The following is a 22,691-nucleotide window of genomic DNA, read 5'->3' as shown; positions in this document are numbered from 1 at the left end:
ACGGGCCAAGTATCGGCCATTGGCTGATTTAAGTATGGTGCACTCAGTCCTTACTGGGGCTGCCGCGGGAGGCCCCGACCTGTCCAAGCGTGCGCTCACGGTTGTACTGAAAAAAAAAAAAGATAAAAAGTGCCCGAGGTCATCAGGCGTGCCTGACATATTTTCTTTCTCTATGCCACCTCTCCCTGCTCAGCTTCCAGCGCTTTTGTTGGGACGAGAGAAAAGAGAACGCAGCTGCAGTGTAAAACAAATCTTTGCAACTCCAGTCGTACTGGAAGGATTCGAACAATTTTTGTGGCGGGGAGTTCGCGAGACAATGAGCTTTATTAGTGAAACCATTCCATGGCTGCTTGGCAAGGTGTTCCAACGCCCCTTTAACATTGAGCTCGTACTTATTGCACAGATTCAAACTGCGAATGAAATAGTAGTAATCTTTTAAAATTTAAGTTGAAGTCTAACATGTGAAAGAATATCAGCACTAGGTCTCAGTAATGTAGTAAAAATAATCTTTTTTCTTTGATGATATTTTCGGTATCTATAAGCGATGTCTCCCCTTAGAGGGGAGATGGGGGTCTTAAAAATTGTCGTTTCAGTAGTTGGGGTGACGTGAATGAAATCTGATAAAGATCATGCAGTATTTTCAGCAGATTTCAAATCTCAAAATGATTTCTTCCATTATCAGAGCTAGGGACTCATGGGTGCTTTGAGCACATGGCTTTGGCGACCCAAAAACATTTAAGGGAGCCCTGCCACACTGTTTGAGCATGGTCAAAAAATGCTGCCGATCAGTAGTCAAGGCTTCAGAGAACATGCGAGCCAAATACAGCGCAACACTGCTCACGTAAAATTCAATGGCGATCAGCCAGGTGACAATTTTCAAGGGACTCTAGAAAATGAAATTGTTTTAGTTTTTAGTACCAACCTCGTCTTCTTTCAAAGCGATTTTAACCTGTTTCCAGTTTCATCACAATGTTCAATTCTTTGTCCCAAAAGCAGAGAAACAAACCTTGTGAAAGCAAATAGAAACTAAAAATATATAATTTTGGAAAAATCTTGCACTTTTTACTAGCATCTTTCCATAAGTGCCATTGCCGTTACTATCATTTCCCAAGTACACTTCTCTTTCTTGTGCGTCAGGGCGCCACTATACACCTTTTTACTGAAGCCCCTCTGGGCTTTTGCTAACATGCATGACCCCCCAAAAATGCAAGGCTGAAGCTGCGACGTCAGTTTTTGTGGTCCTGTTTTAACATCCCAAAAGGGAAGGGATCCTCCTCTCCGTTAAAAGGTCTAGAAGGAGAGCTGTTCGCCTCGCTATGGTGGCATAGCGCCACCAAAGCGACACGCCGGTAGTGTAAATACATGCACTCACTCAAAATGACACTGAATTTGCCAGTTTGACCAGTATTGCAGGGCTTTTATCAACTTCGCTTTCTCAAACACCAAAGAGAATGTGTCACTATTGTGTGGCAAGTGTAGCCAGCAATGTTTTCTATATTCTTTAATGTTGTTTACCCAGTTATATAATTGTCCAGAGTCACAAACAATGTGTGGAAGGAATTTTTTACTCATGAATACATTTGTTCCTTTTGAATCCCAAGTTTTTTGAAAACGAGCATCACCGGCTAGACCAGCGGGCCTGGAAATCGTGCCGCAGGCCTCGTTTCTGTGTTGCACTAAGTTTCCAAAAAGCCCTGCAAGAAATAGGCTAATAGAAATTGCCTGTCATTTGTTATAATGCACCTATTAAAAACCTATGTAGATATTTCAATTCTGCAGAAAAAATCTGAATAGGAGCGTTAAACTTAATTAGGCTCATCCAAGCAATTGAAAGAGGAATTTCGGACTGTCACCTCTTTCACTTCTTAGTGTCAAAGAGACACTAAGAGGTGAAACCACTATGCCAGTTTTACAATGAATTTTGCAATGATATGGTGGTTTTGGGACGTTAAACCCCACATACCAATCGACCAATCAGTTTTACATTGACAAAGTATTGTTTGAAAGTTTTGTTTTGGTTAATACCATTATCACAGGCCTATTATTAGAAGCTAAAACGGAGGTCGAAGTTTGATTGCAGAATATGGTGCCCAAAGCTTGGCATTTGAATGTCGGCATGACAAAGCATTTCATAGGCTTTTTCATGCTTTTACCACACTGGCTCAATAGTTTCCCGTAACTAGCTATGTTCTCTGGATCCCCTAGAACCAAATGTAAATTGCTTTTACCGATTATGCAGATGCCATGGAAACCTTATGTTGTTATAGGAACGTAACGTTGCTGCTTGTAGCTATATCTGCGTTTTCTCACACGTTAAGTGTTATGCAGGTTTTGTCAATGTCAAAAGGTCATTTGCTCCAATACAAGATAATGTTATAACCTTTCTGTCAAGTTGCACACCAACAATGGCAAAAGAAGCCTCACTCATAGAGAGCTGACCCCTGCAACGCCAGCAAAGGATAAAAGAACAGCTAAAGATGGCTGGCAGCACTGCTAAAAACTTTCCACGCCAGATTGCTTTGATGTCGCAGATTTGGACAGCATCTGAAAAGCCTAGGTTATTTTTTCTTCAGTAAACACAAAATACTGCGTTGAATTTTAAGGTGATTCGAAGCTCAACTTTGCACGTTCACAGTGCATTGATTGCACCATGACAACTCAAGCACAGGATAGTGGTACAACAAAAAAAAAAGGTGGGAGGCTTTGATCTCAAGCTCTAATGCTGGCTGATGTCTCCGGAGTACGATGGAGTGTCCAATGAACCAATTTTGAGGGCACAAGTACCAAGACTGAATATGGTGCGAAAACGCCATCCGAAAATCGAGACAAAATGTGGTGATAAAAGACGTTTTAGGGAAATTCTTAATGCGATTGGAAAGTCTCCATTCGTGCAATCACAGATATCTGTGAAAACGCTGTCGCTACTCTGGCAGCTACCGCAGTTTGGTCACACAACGACACTGTTCAAGGGAAGCTTTAAATCTAAGAACTTTAAACATGACTGCTCGATAATCTCATGGCTATTACTATGATAGCCACCTTTTTGACAAAGGCTATCGCTGTTTCTGACAAGGGTGGTTACAGTAATGAAACTGCACATTGCGAGAGGTACCTTCAGCCTTACAGCATTCAACATGACTGCTCAATCTTCTAGTAGCTCACAGCTATGATAGCCTCTTCAAGTCGCTATCACGGCAGTGACAACTGCCACTACAGTCATATCACAATGCTGCGCAAGAGATGGCTACAGCATTAAAAACATTCAACATGACGGCCTAGTTCCCTGGTGGCTATCACAAATCACCATTGAAAATGCTCGTTTTGTCACGTGTGGCTTTGCAATGTAGTAAGCTATCTTTGATACCATCACCTCAAGTGCTTGCACCACTGGTCGCAAGCTTACTTATACTACCTGCAAAAAGTTCTTTGCAAGAACTTTCCGTATGATTATGGAATAACCTTGTGCTGTAACTGCGTAAAAAATACATCAACACAGAATAGAGATTACGGGACTCTTCTGCTAATCTCTATTCCGTGTCATCTTTTTCGTCTCTTTCACATTACGAGTCAAAACTCATTTAAGTGACCATCCACGTGCTCGACGAAAGAAAGCACAACACTCGTCAGGATGCAGACACATTTATATCTTCTTTATTGTATTTCACGAGAAACAAAAGACTTGTTTAGTATTGCACATCTACAAAAAAAAAAAGACCACATAAAAAACCTGAGGCAGCCGCCGAGGCGTATTTCATTACCTTTATTTCTTCAAACTTTTTTCCGAAGGAGACCTGAGTAGATACGGCGCGCGCCGCGGGTGTTTCGGCGATGAAGCGCCTCGGTACGGCTGCCCGGACGGAAAAGCGCCATCTAGCAGCGGTGTTGGTAGCAACGGAAAACGACTACCGCGCGCGTTCTATGAAAATAAAAAAAAAATGTTAAGGCTCACTATTACGCTATACTAACTTATATGGACGGCAAAACAATGCATCCAGACCCTGGGGGCGCGCCCTTGACCGAGAGTCGGCGGACTACGAAGCGGGCGCGCCCCCGTCTCGGGTGAGCAGACCTTCGCAAAAAAACACGCGCTCGCATCGACAGTCTGGCGTTATTCCTCCCGCGATTCTTTTTCGGGGCGACAACGATGTCGCGTTCTTCAACGTTATGTACACACAATCCGCGTCCTTTCATTCCTCCCCGTCACTGGCTCTGTTAACAAGGAACATCTGTAAAAATATATTTATAATATATAAAACTCTCTCTATAACTCTTTTTCTTTCTACCTATCCTTTGTGTTGGGTTGTGTGTGTAGACATATATGCTTTGTTGCCAGCTAACCCTTTGTAACGTGCCTGAATGCCAAGGGTTAAAGGAAAAAAAAGGAAACAAGGCTTTGCATCTACAGTGGAGTAGGTGTGTTTTCAGTAGTGTATATATTTCTTTTGAGTTTCCTTTTAGCTGCTCCAAAAAGGCACAAAATAAGCTGTTTCTTTAAAAAACAAAAAGCAAAAGAGACATGAAGCAGCCTGGCTTTGTGATGCCTGGTTTGTACAAAAAAACGAGGCACTTTGTCAGTTGAAATAGTCAAGGTGCCATCTTAAACGCGTGTTCTGCATTACCTGGTTAGTTGCTAATGTAGCTGCAAGGTGGCACGGCAAGTTTCTCAACACCGCGCATTTTCAATAAAAGAAGACTAACTAAAAGAGCACCGTCATGAACACAACCGACAGTCATCGACCGGTCAGAAGTTCCGGAGACCGAAGTTCATTAGAGAACTGGTCATGTGAATCGGCAGCGGGTGGCGCACGCGTTTCAAAACGCAGACGAGACTGTGCAAACGACAAAGGAAACGAGAAACACTTAGGCTATAATGACGAGAAACGAAGTAAAAAAAAATCCTATATCAAAGAAAGAACTAAATACCCGGACTTTGCACCAGGGTCGCTTATGTCACGGTCGATAAGTTCGTGGCGCGAATTTGTGTCAGCACATCGTGAAGCGCAGGGAGGGGACTACAGAACAACATCGGGGTTGGGCGTATTGCTGACGGCTGTGCGTGAGGTGTAAGTCGGGCTGTGTACAGTCACTTTTTTCTTTTGTTCTCTGACCAGCAGAGACAGACGGAAGTAGAAGGCAAACGATGGACAGCTATTGGCCGTAATTCCATTCTCAGTAGCAGCGCTTCAGCTGCTGTGCGTGCCGGTCGTCGGGTCGGGACGGCCGAAACCCTTGTGGGAGTCACCTGAAAGTGAGCACAGAACAACTTGATGAATAGCCTGCACAGTGACCAGGTGCAAGTGCATGACAGGGACATTATTGACGAGTTTAAGTACCGAGAATTTACCACCCACAATGGACCCTGCAACCATCAGAAAGCCACTCTCTGAATGGTGGGCATGAGCGCAAGTTATGCGCACTCTGCAGGAAACGCAGCGCTTTTACGCACGTGGTGTTATGAAAGCTTTGTATGCAACGCTAAGGCATGCTAATGATTGTGCCCGTGGGGTTGGGTGATACGTAGCCATCAACAGGCAACGCCCTACAAACTCTCAGCCCACATGAAAACGGTGTATATGCTAGAATCGGACAAATTCGGTAGCATCTTTGTTTTAATATGAAGCCTTATAATTACCAAATATGCACACTAAGACTTCATTATAACTAACACAGATATAACGAATTATAGGTTATACCAAAGCAATTGAAAAATAGTTTTGCAGTATATAAAGAGCCACAAATGTACATTTTAAACGAAGTATTTTGTGGCAGGTATAACTTTTCTATAATGAGATATTTTTAAGGGTAACGACTAAACACAGATTATTACAAAAATGATGGTCCTTCATTCATCTTTATCAGTGAGATAAAAAAGCCTTAACCGCTAGGCTTGTGCGAATATTCAAATGCTTCGAATATTCAACGAATATTCAAACGAAATTTTATATGTTGTACATACCATTCAAATTCGATTCGAAATTATTCGATCATAATCACTATTCACTTCCAATTCGTTTCGAACCTAAAATTCACTATTTGCAAAAGCCTATAAACCATATATTCCTGGGGTGCCCTCACCTTTGGCCAACGGAGCATGGGCCTGCTTACGAATCACCAGGGAGGAACGGCGCTCCGGCACGGGCCGACACTGCTGCACCGCTGACTGCGATGCCGCACCGTCATCTGCACACACAATTATGAACTCGGAGGACCTCTTTTCTAATCTAACTTTATGCAGGTCAGTTTCTTATTATAGTGTCACTAACGAACCCAAAGAACACACAATGGTCTAATGGGTGGCTTTAAGCAAATTTTAAAGCATGGCATTATTTAGGCAGGTGAGTGGGACTTCTTCAGTCTGACCTGTTGTTCAGTACTATATAGCAAAAAATATTCACCAAGCCCAAATTGCGAATTAGAAAAAAAAAAGTAATAAAGTAGGACATCAAGTTTACAATATAAAGATATAATGTAGGCAACATAAATAATTGTTTATGCTATTGGTTGTTATTTTTATTCTTCTGTTAACAGAAGAATAAAAATGTACGACCTTGCTTGAAGTCTAGCCTTTACCCACATACTATCATCAATAGCTGATGTCGGCCAGTGTTGGCTGAATTCAGGCTATCCACTCTAATAACAACTACTGAAATAACAGATGTGCTCCATCGTGCTTCCGCCTTGCTCTACGAAATGCCTTGCATGCAACGGCGATTCCTCTGAAAATCACCTCAACTCATTTCAAGGGAAATTCGTCTCAACTTCTCTAGGGCTCACTGCTGTCTTTTGACACACCTCGACAGCGTGTAATGTGAAAGTATCCAGCAACACCTCAACAGGCGACTGGTTTCAAAGTAAGAACTTGTTGTTGGGCAAGTGGGTGATTACATAGCACGGTGATTTTAGCACTACAAAAGACGCACACATGCGAGAGACAGGCAACAAACAGGCACTGCCTGTCATCTGTCCCTGACATGTGTACGTCTTATGAAGCGCTGTCAAACCACCGTGTTATGGTTGCGAGGGCTCACAGTGAGAACCCACGACTTTTCTTTTGAGAAAAATGTCACAGCTGGTGTTGGAAGCAAAGTAAGGACGGCAGGTGTAGTGTTTAATAGCAAGCACCAGAGGTTTTATAGGTAACTTTTTGAAGGATCAAATACAGGAACGCAAGAAAGATGACAGCACTGAAACGGTGCCAAAGAACACAAGCGATGTCTTTTCATCGCTTGTGTTTTCCGGCACTGTGTTGCAGCTATCATGAACCAACTAGCCTGAAAATACGTCTTCAAAAGACAACCGATCAAGGCGCTAAGTTGCGATGCATGGCAAGTGCTGGCAATGCGTACACTTAAACCTCATAATAACAAAGTTGCATCTTACAAGAAAATAAACTTGTTATATGCAAAACATTGTTATAAAAATTATTCCTAGCACTGTATTCATTGCAAGCCTATTTTTAATTTATTTCGCTATAACTAATATTTCATTATATCGGTATTCATTATATCGAGGTTTCAGTGTATATATATGTGGTCAAACTCCAATGTAATGAAGTCGCATGAGATATGAAACTGCCTTTTCTATACTGAATGTTCTATATAAAACGTCCATTCCCAATGTTGTGCAAAGGGCAAGACCATTCTTCATTCATTTCATAATAACTGGCAATTCATTATACAGTAGACTCTCGTTAGGCAGAACCTGAGGGGGGCCAGGAAAGTGTGTTCCGTTTAACAGGAGTTCTGTTTACGGAGAGATGAACAACGGCAGAGAATACAAGCATGAAACCACTCATGCTGGAGGCAACCGTTCCATTTTTAAGCTGTAGTTCCATTTAACGGATCTCCGTTCACCGATAGTACACTGTATTTGGATTTCGGCTGAAGGCATTACAAGAGGCGAAACGCACCGGAAGGGGGGGCAACCAGACCATCGAGGCGGGACTGCAGCCGCTGCGCTTCGGCCTGGTGGGCGCTGCGCTCCGCTCGCAGGCTGCTGCTCAGCTGCTGGCACTGGCTGTTCAGCTGGTTTATCTTCTGCACGACAAACAAAACGAAGAAGAGCTAGTCAGACAGACGAGCTTCATCTGGTGACTGCACTTCGCTCATGCGTTTTTTAATGAAGCAATGAAGGAAATTTCGGAGAGTTCATTTCCTTGTCTAACACAACCTTAATGAGAACCAGCAGATAGAGGAGAGAGAATAAATTGAGAGAAAGGCAGGGAGGTCAACCAGAAACGTAGCATCCGCTACAGATGTATGGGTTCGATAAAAGTTTCTGAAACACGCTAGTATGTTAAAACACAATGTTTCTCATAAACACAATGCAAATCTTTTGTAATAACAAAACATTACGTAGGTCCACGTAAACGTCGTCAAAAAATACATCAGGGCAAGCTGGTGATCAATAGCAAAGGCAGCGATGCCAGCTGTATTTTCCTTGCCAAGACGCTTGCCAAGACTGCTCTCGCAGTAAGTGGAGTGCTTGTGGTGTTGCAAAATCGTCATTCACTAATACGAGAGAAATCTTTCCTCTCTTTAGTATCCCCATAAGACTTGAAAGGAAGTGAATGTTCGCTTCAAGACGGCAAACCGAACCTAAAACCCTGCACTGACCGTCTTGGCGAGCTGCAGGGAGTGCAAAATCTGTGCATTTTCCTCGCGCTGCTGCACGAGTTGGCTGTCCCGCAGCTGCAGCAACTTCTGGAAAAAAAAAAAGAAGAGAACACAATGAGCCAAAAATGAGTTAGTCGCACATCGGCGTCAAAGAACTGCGCTCTATTACAACCCAACAAGAAAATGCCAGCTCCGCCCACAGAACCGTGGCACACTTGCTCTTCAGCCATGAAAGGCAGTCGTGCTACACTCGAAGCTCGATATAACCAACCTAGATGTAACGAAATACCGGTTATAACGAAGTAAATGAAGAATGGCCTAGCAATAGATAGTGTTAGGAATATAGCTTTTAAAACAAATTTTCGGATGTAACAAACTTATTTTCATGTAAGATGCAATTTCCATATAATGAGGTTTGAGTGTAATATATTTTCGCTTGAACTTTATATTTTTAGGTAATATAAGTAGTACACATATTAACCTTTTGCTATCGTCGACCAGTACAGCCGTAATGAGATTTTGTAACAAAATGATTGATGATGACTGTATTTGTAATCTACAAAAATTGTTCCCACACACTAGCAATGACAGCTTCGTCATTCTCGTGTTGCCTATCCCCCTGTATTTTACCGTGGGCACGCTGGTGTCCCCTGCACCCATTTGTCTCTTATATTAGTGCCTCTTATAAAAGTGTTCGACTGTAGCCAATATTGGAAGAGAGCATCTATACCATTCCCCTGTGGCACGGAAAGGAACTGCTGTGGGTAGAGCCCGACATTTTTTTTTTCCTTCGTCCAAATTTTCACAGATGATTACGGTGCTCGCGTTACCTCGAGGGCCTCGGCCGAGTTGTCCGAAGTGACCGCCTGCTCTCGCTGGAGGATCTGGAGGCCCAAGTGCGAGGCCAACTGCTTGTTCCTGGCCAGCAAGTCCAGCACCTGCCACGAGCAAAACAACGCCGGGACGCCATCAACTCACTTCTCCAGATGCAAGTCGTGCTCGCTTCTGCGGTCGAACTTCATCTCAAGCAAGTTGCTTCACTACGTATAGAACTGCTCAAGCCTCCTTATAACAAAGTTGCATCTCCCACAAAAATATGTTCGTTATATCCGAAAATTCGTTATAAAGATATGTTCCAACATTATAGCTATTGCAAGGCTATTCTTCATTGATTTCGTTATAAGCAACACTTCGTCCTATTTGAGCTCGTTATATCGAGGTTTGAGTAGTCGCACCCACACATTTGTTACAATGCAAAAGCAGCCAGACAATGTTCACTTCGTTACACTTGAGCTACATGAAAAGCAGCAGATAATGAAGCCAAGCAATGTATGGGAGATGTAACTTGTAAACATGTGAGCTTGTAAACATGTGTATGCAAACAGGTGAACATGACAGGCTCTCACCTGGTAGTTGGCCTCCTGCAGCTGCTGTCCGGCTCGCTGCAGCCGCTCCTCGAGCGACGCCTTCTCAAGGCACTTGAGCGAATACTTCTCGGACAGGGACAGGATCTCTTGCTTGATGTGCTCGCGCTCTTCCCTGCAACCACGAGAAAGGGACAGTAAACAGTAACGTTCTTCCAGCACTTCCTGTGCAAAAAGAGGAAGCATTGAGTAACCGCACTTGGCTTTAAAAAGGGTCAAATTTCGATATGAAGAAATTTCAATGTAATGAAGCAAGTGCACTAATTATACTCTGATATAATGAACTCATATACAACGAATTCTTGGTTATAACAGACTAATTGAATAATTGTCTTGTCATGGATGCAGTCTAACGAGTATATGTCGATAACGAATTTCTAGATATAACGAAGCATTTCCATGGCAGATGTGACTTTGGTATAATAAGGTTTGAGTGTAGCCCATTTTATCAATTTCGTTATATCAAAATTTAAATTTATCCCCAAAAAAGTGATCGTCGCGGAATTCGGCCTGTGCACACGATAAAAAAAGGGGACAATGTAGGCACGAGGAATGTTCGGACGTTAACGCACTGGTGCACCCTCTGGAGGCATTCCGCGTCCCGTCCGTGGCGCATCTGCTGCGCGTAGTCCTCCTTGAAGTTGGAGATCTCCCGGTGTAGCTCCTCTTGATGAGCTCTCTGCATTGCGTTGAGAGCTGCAACGAAGAAAAGTTAGTGTCAGCATCGACACTGCAGTAACCGCGAAAGAAATGCCTCGAACGCACGCTATGTCACGGTAATTTGCATCAGGGAGGTGTAGCCACCCGAAAATATAACAATCGCAGACAGCCGACGACAAACTGTCAGCGATTGGTGTGTGCATTTACATAACTGTCCTACTCGGTCCGAACATACTCTGAACAATATAGCAGCCCACCGAGAAAATCCTCAGAGATTAGTGTCACCGAGGTTCCACAGTAGACGGTCAGCAAACGAAAATTTGTTAAACGGAACTGCTGCTCGAATTGAACTACAGCTTCTGACAATATTGATTTCGTTTTTGTATTGCGCACCCTTGGCCATTTTTCGGTAAACGAAACTCCTGTTAAATGAAATACATTTGTCCAGTCCCTTCAGGTTTTCCTTAACGACTATACTATTATACGAATATAACGCCCCATGGCGTCGTCTCAGTTCCTGCTGGCCGTGCAGGAACCTACCGGCTTGCCTACCAGTGCGTGGAGACTCACCGGCCAGAGTCGCCTTGGTCTCCTCGGCCAGTGCGCGGTCTCGCTCGGCACACAGACGCTCAATCTCGGCCTGGTGCCGCTCCTGGAGCTGGGCCACGAGCCGGCCGTGCGAGGCCTCCAGTGCCGCCAAACCTTTCTCACAAAGGCGCTGCACGTGCAGACAAACAATGACAAGAAGGAGCGAGTAGTGTAAATCGGTACGTGCTCAAAAGGCCATGGTCAAAGGAGTGTTCACACGTTAAGCCACGAGCCCTTCTATTAGACAAACGGGGGGCCAGCAATGAGCGTACCTGACCAGCTACAAAAAAGTCTTGGTGATACCAATCTCAACAGGGAGCGATAATATTCAAATCACCTGAAAGTTTGTATCACCAAAAAACTGGGAAAATCCATTTTCGCACTACAACATACACTCAAACCTCGACATAATGAACCCGGATATAACAGAATATTGGTTATAACGAAATAAGTGACAAATAGTCTGGCAATAAATACAGCGTAAGAAATATATTTTCATAACTTTTTTTAGGATATAATGAACTTACTTTTGTGTAAGATGCAACTTTGTTGTAATTAGGTTTGAGTGTATGCAGAAAACATTCATTTCTGTAGCAAGAACTGTTGCACGCATGCCTTTTCGGGACACATATGAATGGTCAACTCAGGAACGGCTGAGCAGCTGGTTGCCTTGAACAAGCGCGCCCTAATGCCCTGTGAGAGGCCAACAGAAGAATAAGAGCCGAAGTCCGTCACAAGTGAACGACAGGAACGGCAATACGCTTCGCGCCTTTCCACAAATTCACTACCTTTCATTCACCGATTCGTTAGCCACACAGCTTCGGAGCTGCATGGTCGCTACTGACGATCACGTCGATAGTGATAGGACAGCTATTTCATGCACATCGATTATGGTAAACGGTAGGGCTGTTTTGGACCCGCATGCCTTAGAACTGCCTCGTTGCTGTGATTGCATCCACAAGTGTTTGAGCTGCAGCAGTTGCAGCAAGTAGCATTGCTTTGACTCTGTGAGCATCGGATGCACGTGTACTTTGAGCTTAATCCTCAGCATATATGATTGCATTGACAGTGACCACAGTTTCATGCAAAGCGATTGCAGCATAGAGAAGTTACGTTTTTCATTCCCGAGTGCCGGTCATGTATTTTAAAATTTTCAATCTCTTGCAGTTTTTTTCAGTCTATGTTGCGACCCTTTAACACGTGACATAAATTAGCACGAGGTGGCACGCCCGGGTCCCATGAACTTTTGAAGCCAATGTATGACATCAACGTGTGGCAATACCTTGAGCTGTTCCATCTCTGGCCGACAGCGTTGCCGCACGGCCTCGGCGTCCACGACCTCCAACCCCTGGGACAGCTTCTGCTGGTACAGTTCCCGTAGGCTGCCGATTCGCTCCTCCTGCTCCTCCTGGTTCAACGAAAGGTCAAAGGTCACTCAAAATTAAATGACCAGCACAGACAACTTCTGCCCTGTACATGCGCCATCCGCACAGCCACACTGCACGTGCTGGGACACCTGCCGCGTTCAAGTAGAGGGCGGGAGCATGTCGTCAATACGCTCTTTCAACCTCCGCTTGCGTGTGGCAGATGTCCTGACACATGCAGTGCAGCTGTGCAGGTAGTGTGTCCACAGGCCCTTACATCTTAGCCGGTAAGGCTCATCTTAAAGAAAAAATAACAAACAGGTTGTGCAGACAAGGACACAAAAGACAAGCCATATCCCTTCTTAAAGAAAAGGCAGGAAGGGAAAAATGAAAGCTTGCGATGAAAATTTCATAAATGGGGGTGTACGCTGTAGCCATTTTGACAAACAGACTAGTATTTCTCAAGGCGGCCAAGAACACAAGTCCACTTGTCGAAATGCCAGCTTGAGCATACACCACCTGCTTAAGAGCTTTTCATCATGTCCCTTTTTGTTATATTACTGAGGTTTGAATGTTACAAGAATTGTCTCATCAATACAATAATGTTGAGATAAACAAAAATAAAATATTTAAAATAGCATGTTTGTACACGAACTGATTTAGTGTTCCTATTCCATATTTTCCTCAAAGGGGCTTTGCGACACTTTTTGAGCATGGTGTGACAATGCTGCCGATGAGTAGTCACGGCTCCCGAGAACATGCAACCCAAATATTCTAGCACAGCACGCGGCCTGAAATTTAGAATAAGTTCTCAGTCAGCTAAAAATCGCCATCTTTTCTCTCATCGAATGATGCTATGCACTTAAAAATCACTACGTCATAAGCGCAATCATCATGCGGTTAGCTGATTTGAACGTGGCGCGCTTGGGGGTTACTGGGACCACTGCGGGAGGCAGCGATGTGACCGCAGCTGCACGCGCGATCGCACTGAAAAGCGGCATATTCGAAGAAAAAGAAAAGAGAAAAAGTGCTCAAGGTCATGAGGTGCACGCGACATAATTTTCTTTCTCCATGCCATCCCACCCTGCTTAGCCTCTAGCGCATTCGTCGACACGAGAGAAACTAACTGCAGTGTGCGATATGTCTTTGTAGCTCTGCTGGTACCGGACGGATTCTAAAAATTTTTGTAGCGGTCAATTCGTGAGGCAATAAGCTCCTTTTGCCAAGTCATTCCATGGCTACTTAGAAAGGTGTCGCAGGGCACCTTCAAAACATCAAAATATCCAGTCATTCACCCACCTGAAGACGCTGTAGCTGGTTCTTCGCCGCCTTCAGCTCTGCCTCTAGCCGCTGCACTTCTTGTTGGTGGTTGGCTTCCTGAAATGTGAGCAACGTAAATGTGCAGATGCACGCAAGAACACATAGAGACGCACAAACCTAAACACACATACCGTAGGAGTAAATCAATGCAATGTACGAAACATGCTGACGATGATAGATACAGCACTAACCTAAGTCTTTCACGCATTTAGATCTTAACACAGATTCTCCAAAGCTCACGATTGATGCTCATTTATTATCTTTCAATATATTTCTTGAAAGGCCGTCTCCAGATGTGGGGAACATTGAGTCATGTAAAGTGGCCCACTAATAATAATCGACATCATTCTCAACCTGTTATAGTCCACTGCAAAACAAAGGCCTCTTCTAATGATGTGCAGTTTGCACTATCTATCATAAGCTGATTCTGTTTTATCTCTGCGAACTTCTTTATTTTGTCACTCTGGCCCCTAGCAAAAAAAAAAATTCGTTTGGGGAAGGGGCAGGTTACCCACTTGATGAAGGCCTCAAAAAACACCTGTATTTACTTTATCTAATCTCTGTAAAACACCCCTCTCCATTTAAATTTTGGGAGTAGAAGGGGGGCTAGGACATTTTCTCTTGGCTACGGGCTTGTTGTCACTCCATCGAACTCTGGCTACATTTACTGCGTTTCCCATTTCTTGGTAAATATTATGTTGACCTTACTGTCCACCAGTTGTCCGTCCTACACATCACGTGGCCAGCCCAGGTCCATTTCGTTCGCTTAATGTCAACTCGGATATCTGCGATCTTGTACGAAGTGGTCTATGTGTCTAAAAATTATGTGAAGACTGCATGTTACAAAAACTATCCAAATGTCAAACGGAAGGCAGAGTGCCGCAGCTCTGGAGGGAGCAGTGCTTCAAGCACTAAGACTCGAGTTTGCTTCTTCAAACGCTGCACAGAAAACGGATTGAAGAGCAAACAATAACAAGGAGTACATAGTGCTACACTAGAGTGTTACACATTGCATAGTGCACAGTGTTACACATTGCATCAATCGTGAAGGTGCCAGAAATGCACATCTCGAACAGCCGAGTCTGAGGGATGACCGACCTGGCAGCGAATGTGGCCCTCAAGCTCCTCTCGTGCAGACGCCTCGTGTTCGGCAAGCTCACGGGAGTGCTCCGTGGCGAGGCGCCGGAGCTGCTCCTGCTGTGCCGGGCAGCGCTCACACAGGGTTCCGTCCCGAGCCACGCGTTCCAGCTCAGTTGCCCGCTGCGCCAATGCCTTCGTTTGCTCTCTCAGGCCTCGGCAGGTGGCGCAACCAGACTGTAGAAAAAGAAGAAAAGCCCCACTGTCTGAAACTTTTAAGACCTTTAACCACAGCAGGCTATTGTTACGAAGACAGCGTACATTACAGTTTCTATATTAGCTTTGAAATTCGTCATGGTTTTTAATATAATTTTTTCTAGTTTACCGATTGCAGAGTGCATTCGTTTGTACTGAGCAGAGCAGTGGCACCACCTTCAGTAGATACATGATCCAACGCTCATGTGTGACAGCATGAATGTTGTTAGCAGCATCTGTCGACAAAAAGGTGAAATGCCAAAAATGCCTTGCAGCCTCTGCGATTAGAACGGGCATTGTATTGCCAGAACTACTAATCGTGGCGGCCACAAGAGCTCGGCCCATAAGAAGGTAAAGGGACCTCACATGATGACCAATGTTCGGAAAACCTATTCCATCTGCTTTTTATAATATTGAAAATGCCAATATTGTCCCGGGGTCGTGACATGAAGAAGGAAGCAGACTTGATCTTCTGATGAAAGTGTTTATTTGGCCGAGCTTGTGGTCAATAAACAGAAAGTCAGATTAAATGTCACTTGGAATGCAATCCTTGATACATTATTTTATACTGTATGCTAACTGGCATGAGAATAGAAAGGAATACGTAAATTAATTACAAAACAAATAAACTCAAATGAATAACTTCTACCAGCAAATTTTTCACTATACATCTCTAACACTATGAGCACCTACCTTTAGGAGCCGTTCACAGTCCCGCTGTGTAGCGTCCAGGCGGTCTTGAAGTGCGAGCACTCGCTGCCGGTGACCCTCCCGTTCTTCGTGCAGTCTCACACTGAGCCGCTCCAGCGCGTCCGCAACATCCGCTGTTGAGTTGACACAGGCCACACCTGCACTCAGTTCGTCTTCGTGCGAGTCGTCTTCGGTGAGGCACCGTGTCAGCCAGCTGCGCAGCAGATGTGGCGCACCTTCTGCCGCGGCAGCAGCCCTGTCGCACAGCTCCTGCACTGTCTTTTCTGTTTCTGCATCATCTGCGGATGGCAAAGGTGCTGCTGCTGCCTGCTCGTCCCGGCACAGTGCCCTCGCACACTGCCGAACCACCTCTTCGACGTGAGACACGTATGCTCTCAGGACGGCTGAAACGCAGTTGGCAGTGGCAAGGTCGCGTACCACAGGAACCAGCTCTTTGTCCAGGACATCGCGCGGAAGGTTCGCGGAGCAGTAACTCTCCAGCTCAGCCAGGCATGAAGCTCGCAGTTCTCCGCGCACCTTCAGAAATTCTTGCCTGACAGCGCCTTCAAGCTGCCGCAGTAATGACACTGCGTCTGCTGATGACACCGAAACAGTCCCCGAGTACGAGCAGAGGCTCTGGCAGAGGGTGTCACTGACATGAGCCCTTGCTGCCGACAGCGCCTCCATGACTGCACCCAGGACGGCCTCTTGCTCCGCCACGTTCTGGAGTGCGTCTGGCTCCAAGTCAGACGTTGGATGGATATCCAGGCACTCGGAGAGCCTCTGGACAACCAGGACTCTTCGGCTCTTGTTGAAGCGCTCCGCCGCGCTGCCCAGTGACTTGAGGCGTGATGCAAGTTCCTCGACCTCAGTTGTGACGGCCTCGCTGCCCGAGTGCGAGCTTTCTAGTTCCGTGAGCTGGCACTGACCCGTGGCCTCTCCCAATGGGTCCCAAGACTTATTGCTTCCCGAAGTGACTAGCCTGAAGTCATGCGAGCACGCCACTTGATCGAACCTCTCCTCGAGGGAGAAGAGGATGAGGGACGTCTCTCTAAGGTGCGTGGCCAAGTTACCAAAGAAGTGAATCTGAAAACCTGCCGCTGCTGTCAGCTTTGGGCCGACGTCTTTCAACAGTAACAGGTTCCTCGCCAAGCGGTCTTTGTTGCCATCTTCTGACATTGCGTCTCTAGCACCTATGCGGTCTACGAGATGCTTGGGAAAGGAACCCATCACGCCTGACTCGCGGAGCGAGGTGAGAGCCTCGTGTAACCATTCCAAGAGTGAATCAAGCCTCGCATCTAATGAATCTAAACATTCCCGGTAGCTTGCCGGCGGTGACTCGCCGCCGTGTTCGGGAAGCCGCAGATCTGTCACGCTCGTTGCCAAAGACAAGCTACTCCATCCATCACCGGCCCCACCTCCATCAAGAGCTTCCGTCTGGAGGCATATCCTAGGTCGTGCCAGGGGCTTCGGCTGGTCCAGGGCCGACTGAAGTCTCTGATCCATAAGCTGAACACGGAGCAGCAGGCTCTGTTGGTCACCAGAGAGGCTGTCCAGGGATGACCTCCGTCCTGTGGGCGTGTCGGCATTGAGGTCATCCGGAGCAGAGGCGTCGGACGCAGCCTCGTTGATGGGACCCTGGAAAGCTTCTTCCAGAAGTGCAAGCTTGTGTTCCAAATGGGTTAGCTTCACCTCCAGCTCCTTTGAAGGACTCGCAGCGGCCGCTGCAGCTGCTGCAGCGGCTTCCTTGCCCTTGAGTGAGAGTCGTCGCTTCTCTTGTTTGGAGTCTGCACGTGCCAGTCGCTGTCGCAGCTGGCGCTGTGCTTTCTCCGACAAGGCGAGCTTTGCTGTGAGGTCATCAATGCGAGCCGTCATCAGTGCCAGCTGTGAAGCGTGTAGCTCCTCGGTGTTCTTGGCGTCCCGCTTGAGCGCGAGGCATCGAAGCTCAAGGTCGTCGAAGGCATCCTGCGATCTTTTCAGCTCGCGTCGAAGCACCCACGCCTCCTCTGCAGCACGTGCTAACTTCCCCTCCACTTCCTGGGTAGCCGAGTTTCGCAGAGCTCGTGTCGTTGCTTCGACGCGTCGGCTGTTCTCGGAAATGAGGCTTTCCAGCTCTCCCCAGATGTTTCTAAGGCTCTCGCCTCCAGTCGCCCCTTCTTCCGCACTCTTCCGCAGCTGCTCTTTTAGCCGGCTCAATTTCGCGATGCTGGAGGTCAAGAATGTTTCTAGGTTTTCCAGAGAGCGCGTCAGCACTTCATCATTTGGCAAGCCTCTCAGAAGAAAGCTCGACGCACCATGTGGGGCACTCCTCAGCTGTCCAAGTTCACGGTCACGTGCCCTCAGCTGGTCTTCCAGTTCGGAACACCGGGACTCCAACTTTTTCGTCCGCAGCTCCCGCAATGATGATGACCGGCGAGAATTTCGTGCTACAGGAGGCCTTCGCGCAGAGGCTGGCGTTGCGTCCGTCAGAGTAACGCTTGTGGAGGTAGTTGCATCAGTCTTTGACGGCGTTGTGGAACGACTTGTGTCGAGGGGAGGCTTCGAATCCACAACGTCCATGCCCTGAAAAAACGAAAAACACAAGGCACAGGATTGGCGTGAACTCCACCACAACTTTACGATAAATTGACAAGCAAGATTCGCAGGTTTTTGTCAGTGCAGATGTGTTGAAAAGTATTTGTTCGCTTAAACTCATCTTTACAATTGCAGATTACTGCAGCCAAGGAATCAACTGTAGGAGGGTCATTGCTGATTATGACAGCTGTGAACTTCATTGGGGCTGTAGCAAAGCTGTTGGTAACATCTTGTGATGATTTGCTTAACTTCAATAGGTGAGGGTCACATGTACGTTGACACAGATACTTGTATATTTTTTTTCAGTGATAGCTGTCATCATTTTATGCATAAATTGCCATTCGTAACCATTTCCAATGTGTTCTCTTGGCTACACACTATAAAAGAGACCATTGACAACCACCCTTTTGTAGAATGAAGCCATGAGAGAATACAGTTAAGCCTGTATGTAACAAAATTGATAAATTTCTGGAAAATTTAGTTATAGAGGATTTCGACATATGCAGGTTCGGTACAAAAATTCCAAAAATCACTGCACACATTAAGCCAATGGAGGACTGAAGGCAAAGATAACATAAAACATTTATTTAAAGGTAAAAAAAAACTGCACTGCACATTGCGATAGCTATCAAATGAACACTCAGTGGGTTTTTGCTATCGTCCCCATGTTCCGTAGCAAGTCCACATTGATAATATGCCCCCGCGTATCGCAGCTTATACAAGCGGGTAAAAGCGCCCGAACACTGCTGAAGCAAAAATGAAATGAGCCGGCCCATCTCTATCACATGGAGGGCACATATGATAATACCCTCTGCGTGTTAGAACTGCCGTTGAATGCTCATAGAGACAGGGAACCACTTGTAAGCATGAAAAAAACGCGCTGAGAAAGTGGGGTCGATTGAGTTTCAACGCGCTGAACTTTGACCTTCAGGTTGCGAACGCTGGCGCGCGTGCTATCTCAGCTAGAGACTGTGTGAAAAGAGCGCTTATCCCTGGAGCCACCGTATTTCGTTACACTGGTGTTTTGTAGGAGTTCCACATCGGATTTAAAAAAAGTTGACTGCCAGCCTAACTTCATTCGTATAACAAAACAAGATGTTGCTATCGCATTCATTCCACTGCATTCCACGCGCCGTCGCATTGTTGTCATAGCTAACTGGCTAATCGCCAAAGCTACGGTCCCGCGAACTATGCCGCGTGGCGCAAAATGGAAGCCTGTCATGAGTCGATCTGAAAATCCGTCATTGTTATTGTGGTCTCTGAGATTTCCATCAGCGCCTGATCTGACATCTCCTAATCGTCGTCGCCTAATCTGACAACACGGCTGTCTGCACTAACAAAAAGAAAATAAAGAAAAGAAAAAAAGGAAAAGCTTAAAGTCGTCAGGGGTCTAACACACCATTCAGTTGCAGTGAAACCGTACATGCACGCATGGCGTCAGCAACGAGCGAACTACACGGATACCGCGATAAACTATTCAGTAATGTGCCCTCCATATGTAGCGCAGCCCCACATACATATGCGAGGCTAACTAAAGGCATGGCACTGCCAACGTAAAAGTAGTTTGCTTTTTATGTTCTCGGTTTGGAGGGGAAGGAAGAGGACAGATTATTCCGTGCGCGGCAAGAACGAGCACGCCATGCGCTCTGCCGACGGCGGGGCAACCGCAGCACGTGCATGGTCGTGCCAAAATGACAAATTCATTATATAAAAGATGCCTCCCGCTGTTGCTTTGTTACATAAAGGTCGCAAATACATGTGCTGCTATGGAGTAACGATGGGGAATAGAAAAATTTTGTTACATCGAGGTGTTTGTTATATGGAGGCTCGGTACAAGAAGGTTTAACTGCAGATACAGACTTCTCAAAAAGGAAACCTTCTCAATCGAAAAATTTGTCCTGGTCCGGGAACCGAACCAAGGTGTTGGTCCTAGAAGAAACAAGGTGTCAGTCCTTACACCCTGATACCCTTGGAACCAACACCCAGGTTGGTAGAATTTTGAAGAACACATTTTCAATGCTTTGATTACGCACTGCATCATAGCTGCCATTACAGTTACTGTCCATTGCCTCTAGTAACTCTGTGTTTCGGAAAGGATAATCTGTTCGCAGAGTTGTTAATTGCCCTCGATAAAATGTGCCACTAACCAAAGTGGGGTCCCAGCTGCTCGAACGGTCACTGTGAGCCGTCTCTTCCGGTTCCTGCAATAAACCAGTACCGGCAGGCTCGCCTCCCTGAGTCGACTGCGGCGACCGGAGCCGCCGACTCTGCCGAGACCGCGAGTTTGACCGGGACCGGGCTCGCTCTTTCACCCTGCACATCATGGAAGCACACGCCATGCACATCACGGATGGAGAAATACTGTTGACACATCAGATCTGACAAAACGCAGAACTACAGATAACAATCCATAGCACTCTAGCAAATAGCGCTGTGCATTGCTAAGTTTCTTGTGTCTTGGTTCATTAATATATAATTATAGTACAATGGGTGACAATATTTCGTACTTCATTTAAGTCTGCATAAACCTTGTTCCAACCTTTAAGTGTGTATACTTCAGAGTAAGTCCAACAATTAATAACTGATCACTTGCTTCTATGAGGCAACACATTCATTCCTTGAAGCTAGCCATTTGATGAGAGCCACCACACTGGCATATCACAAGTGTGGACTCGGTCCACGTTAGTCACACACACTAAACAACATGTTGCCCATCCGTCACCCTGCACGCAAACCGTACCTCGATATCGCTGTGCGGTTGAGTGGTGGAGATGGTGGAAGCGTCCGCGACGGATCCTCAACGACGTCCTCTTCATCCTCGTCGACGATGGAGAAATACTCTGAGTGGTCGTCGCTCGACGACGTCTCGTGGGGAGGCCTCCCTTCCAAAGCTGCGAGTGTGGGTGGCGCTGGCGAAGACACCACCTGCGGCACCGTCGGTGTTGCCACAGTAGACGTCCCCAAACCAGGTGGTGGTACGTCTTTCGAGATGATTGTCATGCTGCTTAGGTTTCTCACGGCCTGACGAATGGCTTGCACCCAGTTCGTGCGAATGCCAGCAGTCACGGCACAAAGGATGACCTCATCCGCTTCCCACAGCTTTTTCGTGCAACGAAAGAAAAAAGCAAGAAAAAATAAATAATTCATTTCCCTGCCCTAAAACCACTGGGAAAGCGAAGCTGTAAGCACATAAGTGTTTATAAGGGTAGACTAGGACACCTTAATTAATGTCATTCCGAGTATCATCGTCATCATTTGACATCATCCCCACCATCATTTCATTTTAATTATTTATTCTTGGCATGTAAATATCTGAATTGTCAAATATTTTTCTAACAGTCTTTGATATTTGGTGGTTCACACCAGAATTTAACTACGCGAAGTAGTCGAACTTACAGAACATGAATATAGAAGTTTCATTTACTTAAGATCAAATCGCAGCGCTTTTGAATGATACATTAAAACTGTGGCAAGTTATGACAATCACACGAAGAAATAAAGGCGAGCACAAGGCACCCCCTAGATAGCGAAATTTATTTTGCTGGCAGTTCCTTTTCTCCGGTGATGCTATCTTTAAGGTCACTTCTGAATATACTTTGATCACATGCCGCTTCAAGAGCCGTTACAAAGACAAGCTTGGCCTACGCAGAGCTGCTTGAAAGCAAGCTGCAAGCTTGTCATCAAGGACCAAATGTTTTCCCATTTTCGGCGTGTTGAAACTTTTCCTGATCGACTTCCAGCTGAGGCCTCGCTTCCGTTTGATAGTTCCGCTCACGAAAGCAGGCTTAGGGCGCACAAAATAGATGTGGCGAAGCTGTCCTCAGTGTGCGAAGTACCTTTCCTTGGATATGAGCTCTCACAACGAGAGGGGGCGTCCCCACTTCCATTCCACTTGGAACAAGTTCAACGTAGTCGAGCACAAAATGCGCCAGCGGGGACCAGCTCAACAATGTGTTTCATGGCCATTTCGTGACGGCAATGTCGCTGCATCTGCCAGTGCCCACAAAATTTCCACAAAAGCAGACTGCCGGCCTCTATGTCTAATCCGAGTCTTTTGTCTCTCATTGCCCGTTAGCAGCGATATGTTCCAGTAGGAAACACCAGTCCATCACTACATTTTTTTT

The 22,691-nt window shown here is 45.9% G+C and overlaps 1 protein-coding gene across 1 annotated transcript in view; it reads right to left on the bottom strand.

Annotated features, from left to right (window-relative positions):
* Positions 1 to 4,945: 4,945 nt before the first annotated feature.
* osp (myosin phosphatase Rho interacting protein outspread) overlaps positions 4,946 to 22,691 on the bottom strand; it is a 101,538-nt gene continuing 83,792 nt past the window's right edge. Inside the window, exons 12-25 of the mRNA XM_037431299.2 lie at positions 21,308 to 21,666; positions 20,715 to 20,880; positions 15,997 to 18,555; positions 15,070 to 15,285; positions 13,951 to 14,028; positions 12,570 to 12,695; positions 11,270 to 11,417; positions 10,612 to 10,735; positions 10,022 to 10,154; positions 9,446 to 9,553; positions 8,616 to 8,702; positions 7,910 to 8,036; positions 6,076 to 6,180; positions 4,946 to 5,242 (exon numbers count right to left, since the gene is read on the bottom strand). Of these exons, the coding sequence (XP_037287196.2) occupies positions 5,184 to 5,242; positions 6,076 to 6,180; positions 7,910 to 8,036; positions 8,616 to 8,702; positions 9,446 to 9,553; positions 10,022 to 10,154; positions 10,612 to 10,735; positions 11,270 to 11,417; positions 12,570 to 12,695; positions 13,951 to 14,028; positions 15,070 to 15,285; positions 15,997 to 18,555; positions 20,715 to 20,880; positions 21,308 to 21,666 (4,395 nt within the window). The 3' untranslated portion in view covers positions 4,946 to 5,183. The remainder of the gene's footprint in view (positions 5,243 to 6,075; positions 6,181 to 7,909; positions 8,037 to 8,615; positions 8,703 to 9,445; positions 9,554 to 10,021; positions 10,155 to 10,611; positions 10,736 to 11,269; positions 11,418 to 12,569; positions 12,696 to 13,950; positions 14,029 to 15,069; positions 15,286 to 15,996; positions 18,556 to 20,714; positions 20,881 to 21,307; positions 21,667 to 22,691) is intronic.

The sequence above is a fragment of the Rhipicephalus microplus genome, chromosome 7 (genome assembly GCF_043290135.1).
Source record: "Rhipicephalus microplus isolate Deutch F79 chromosome 7, USDA_Rmic, whole genome shotgun sequence".
Taxonomy (NCBI): domain Eukaryota; kingdom Metazoa; phylum Arthropoda; class Arachnida; order Ixodida; family Ixodidae; genus Rhipicephalus; species Rhipicephalus microplus.
The sequence above is the reverse complement of the archived record's forward strand: the minus strand, read 5'-3'. Positions and strand labels throughout refer to the sequence as shown.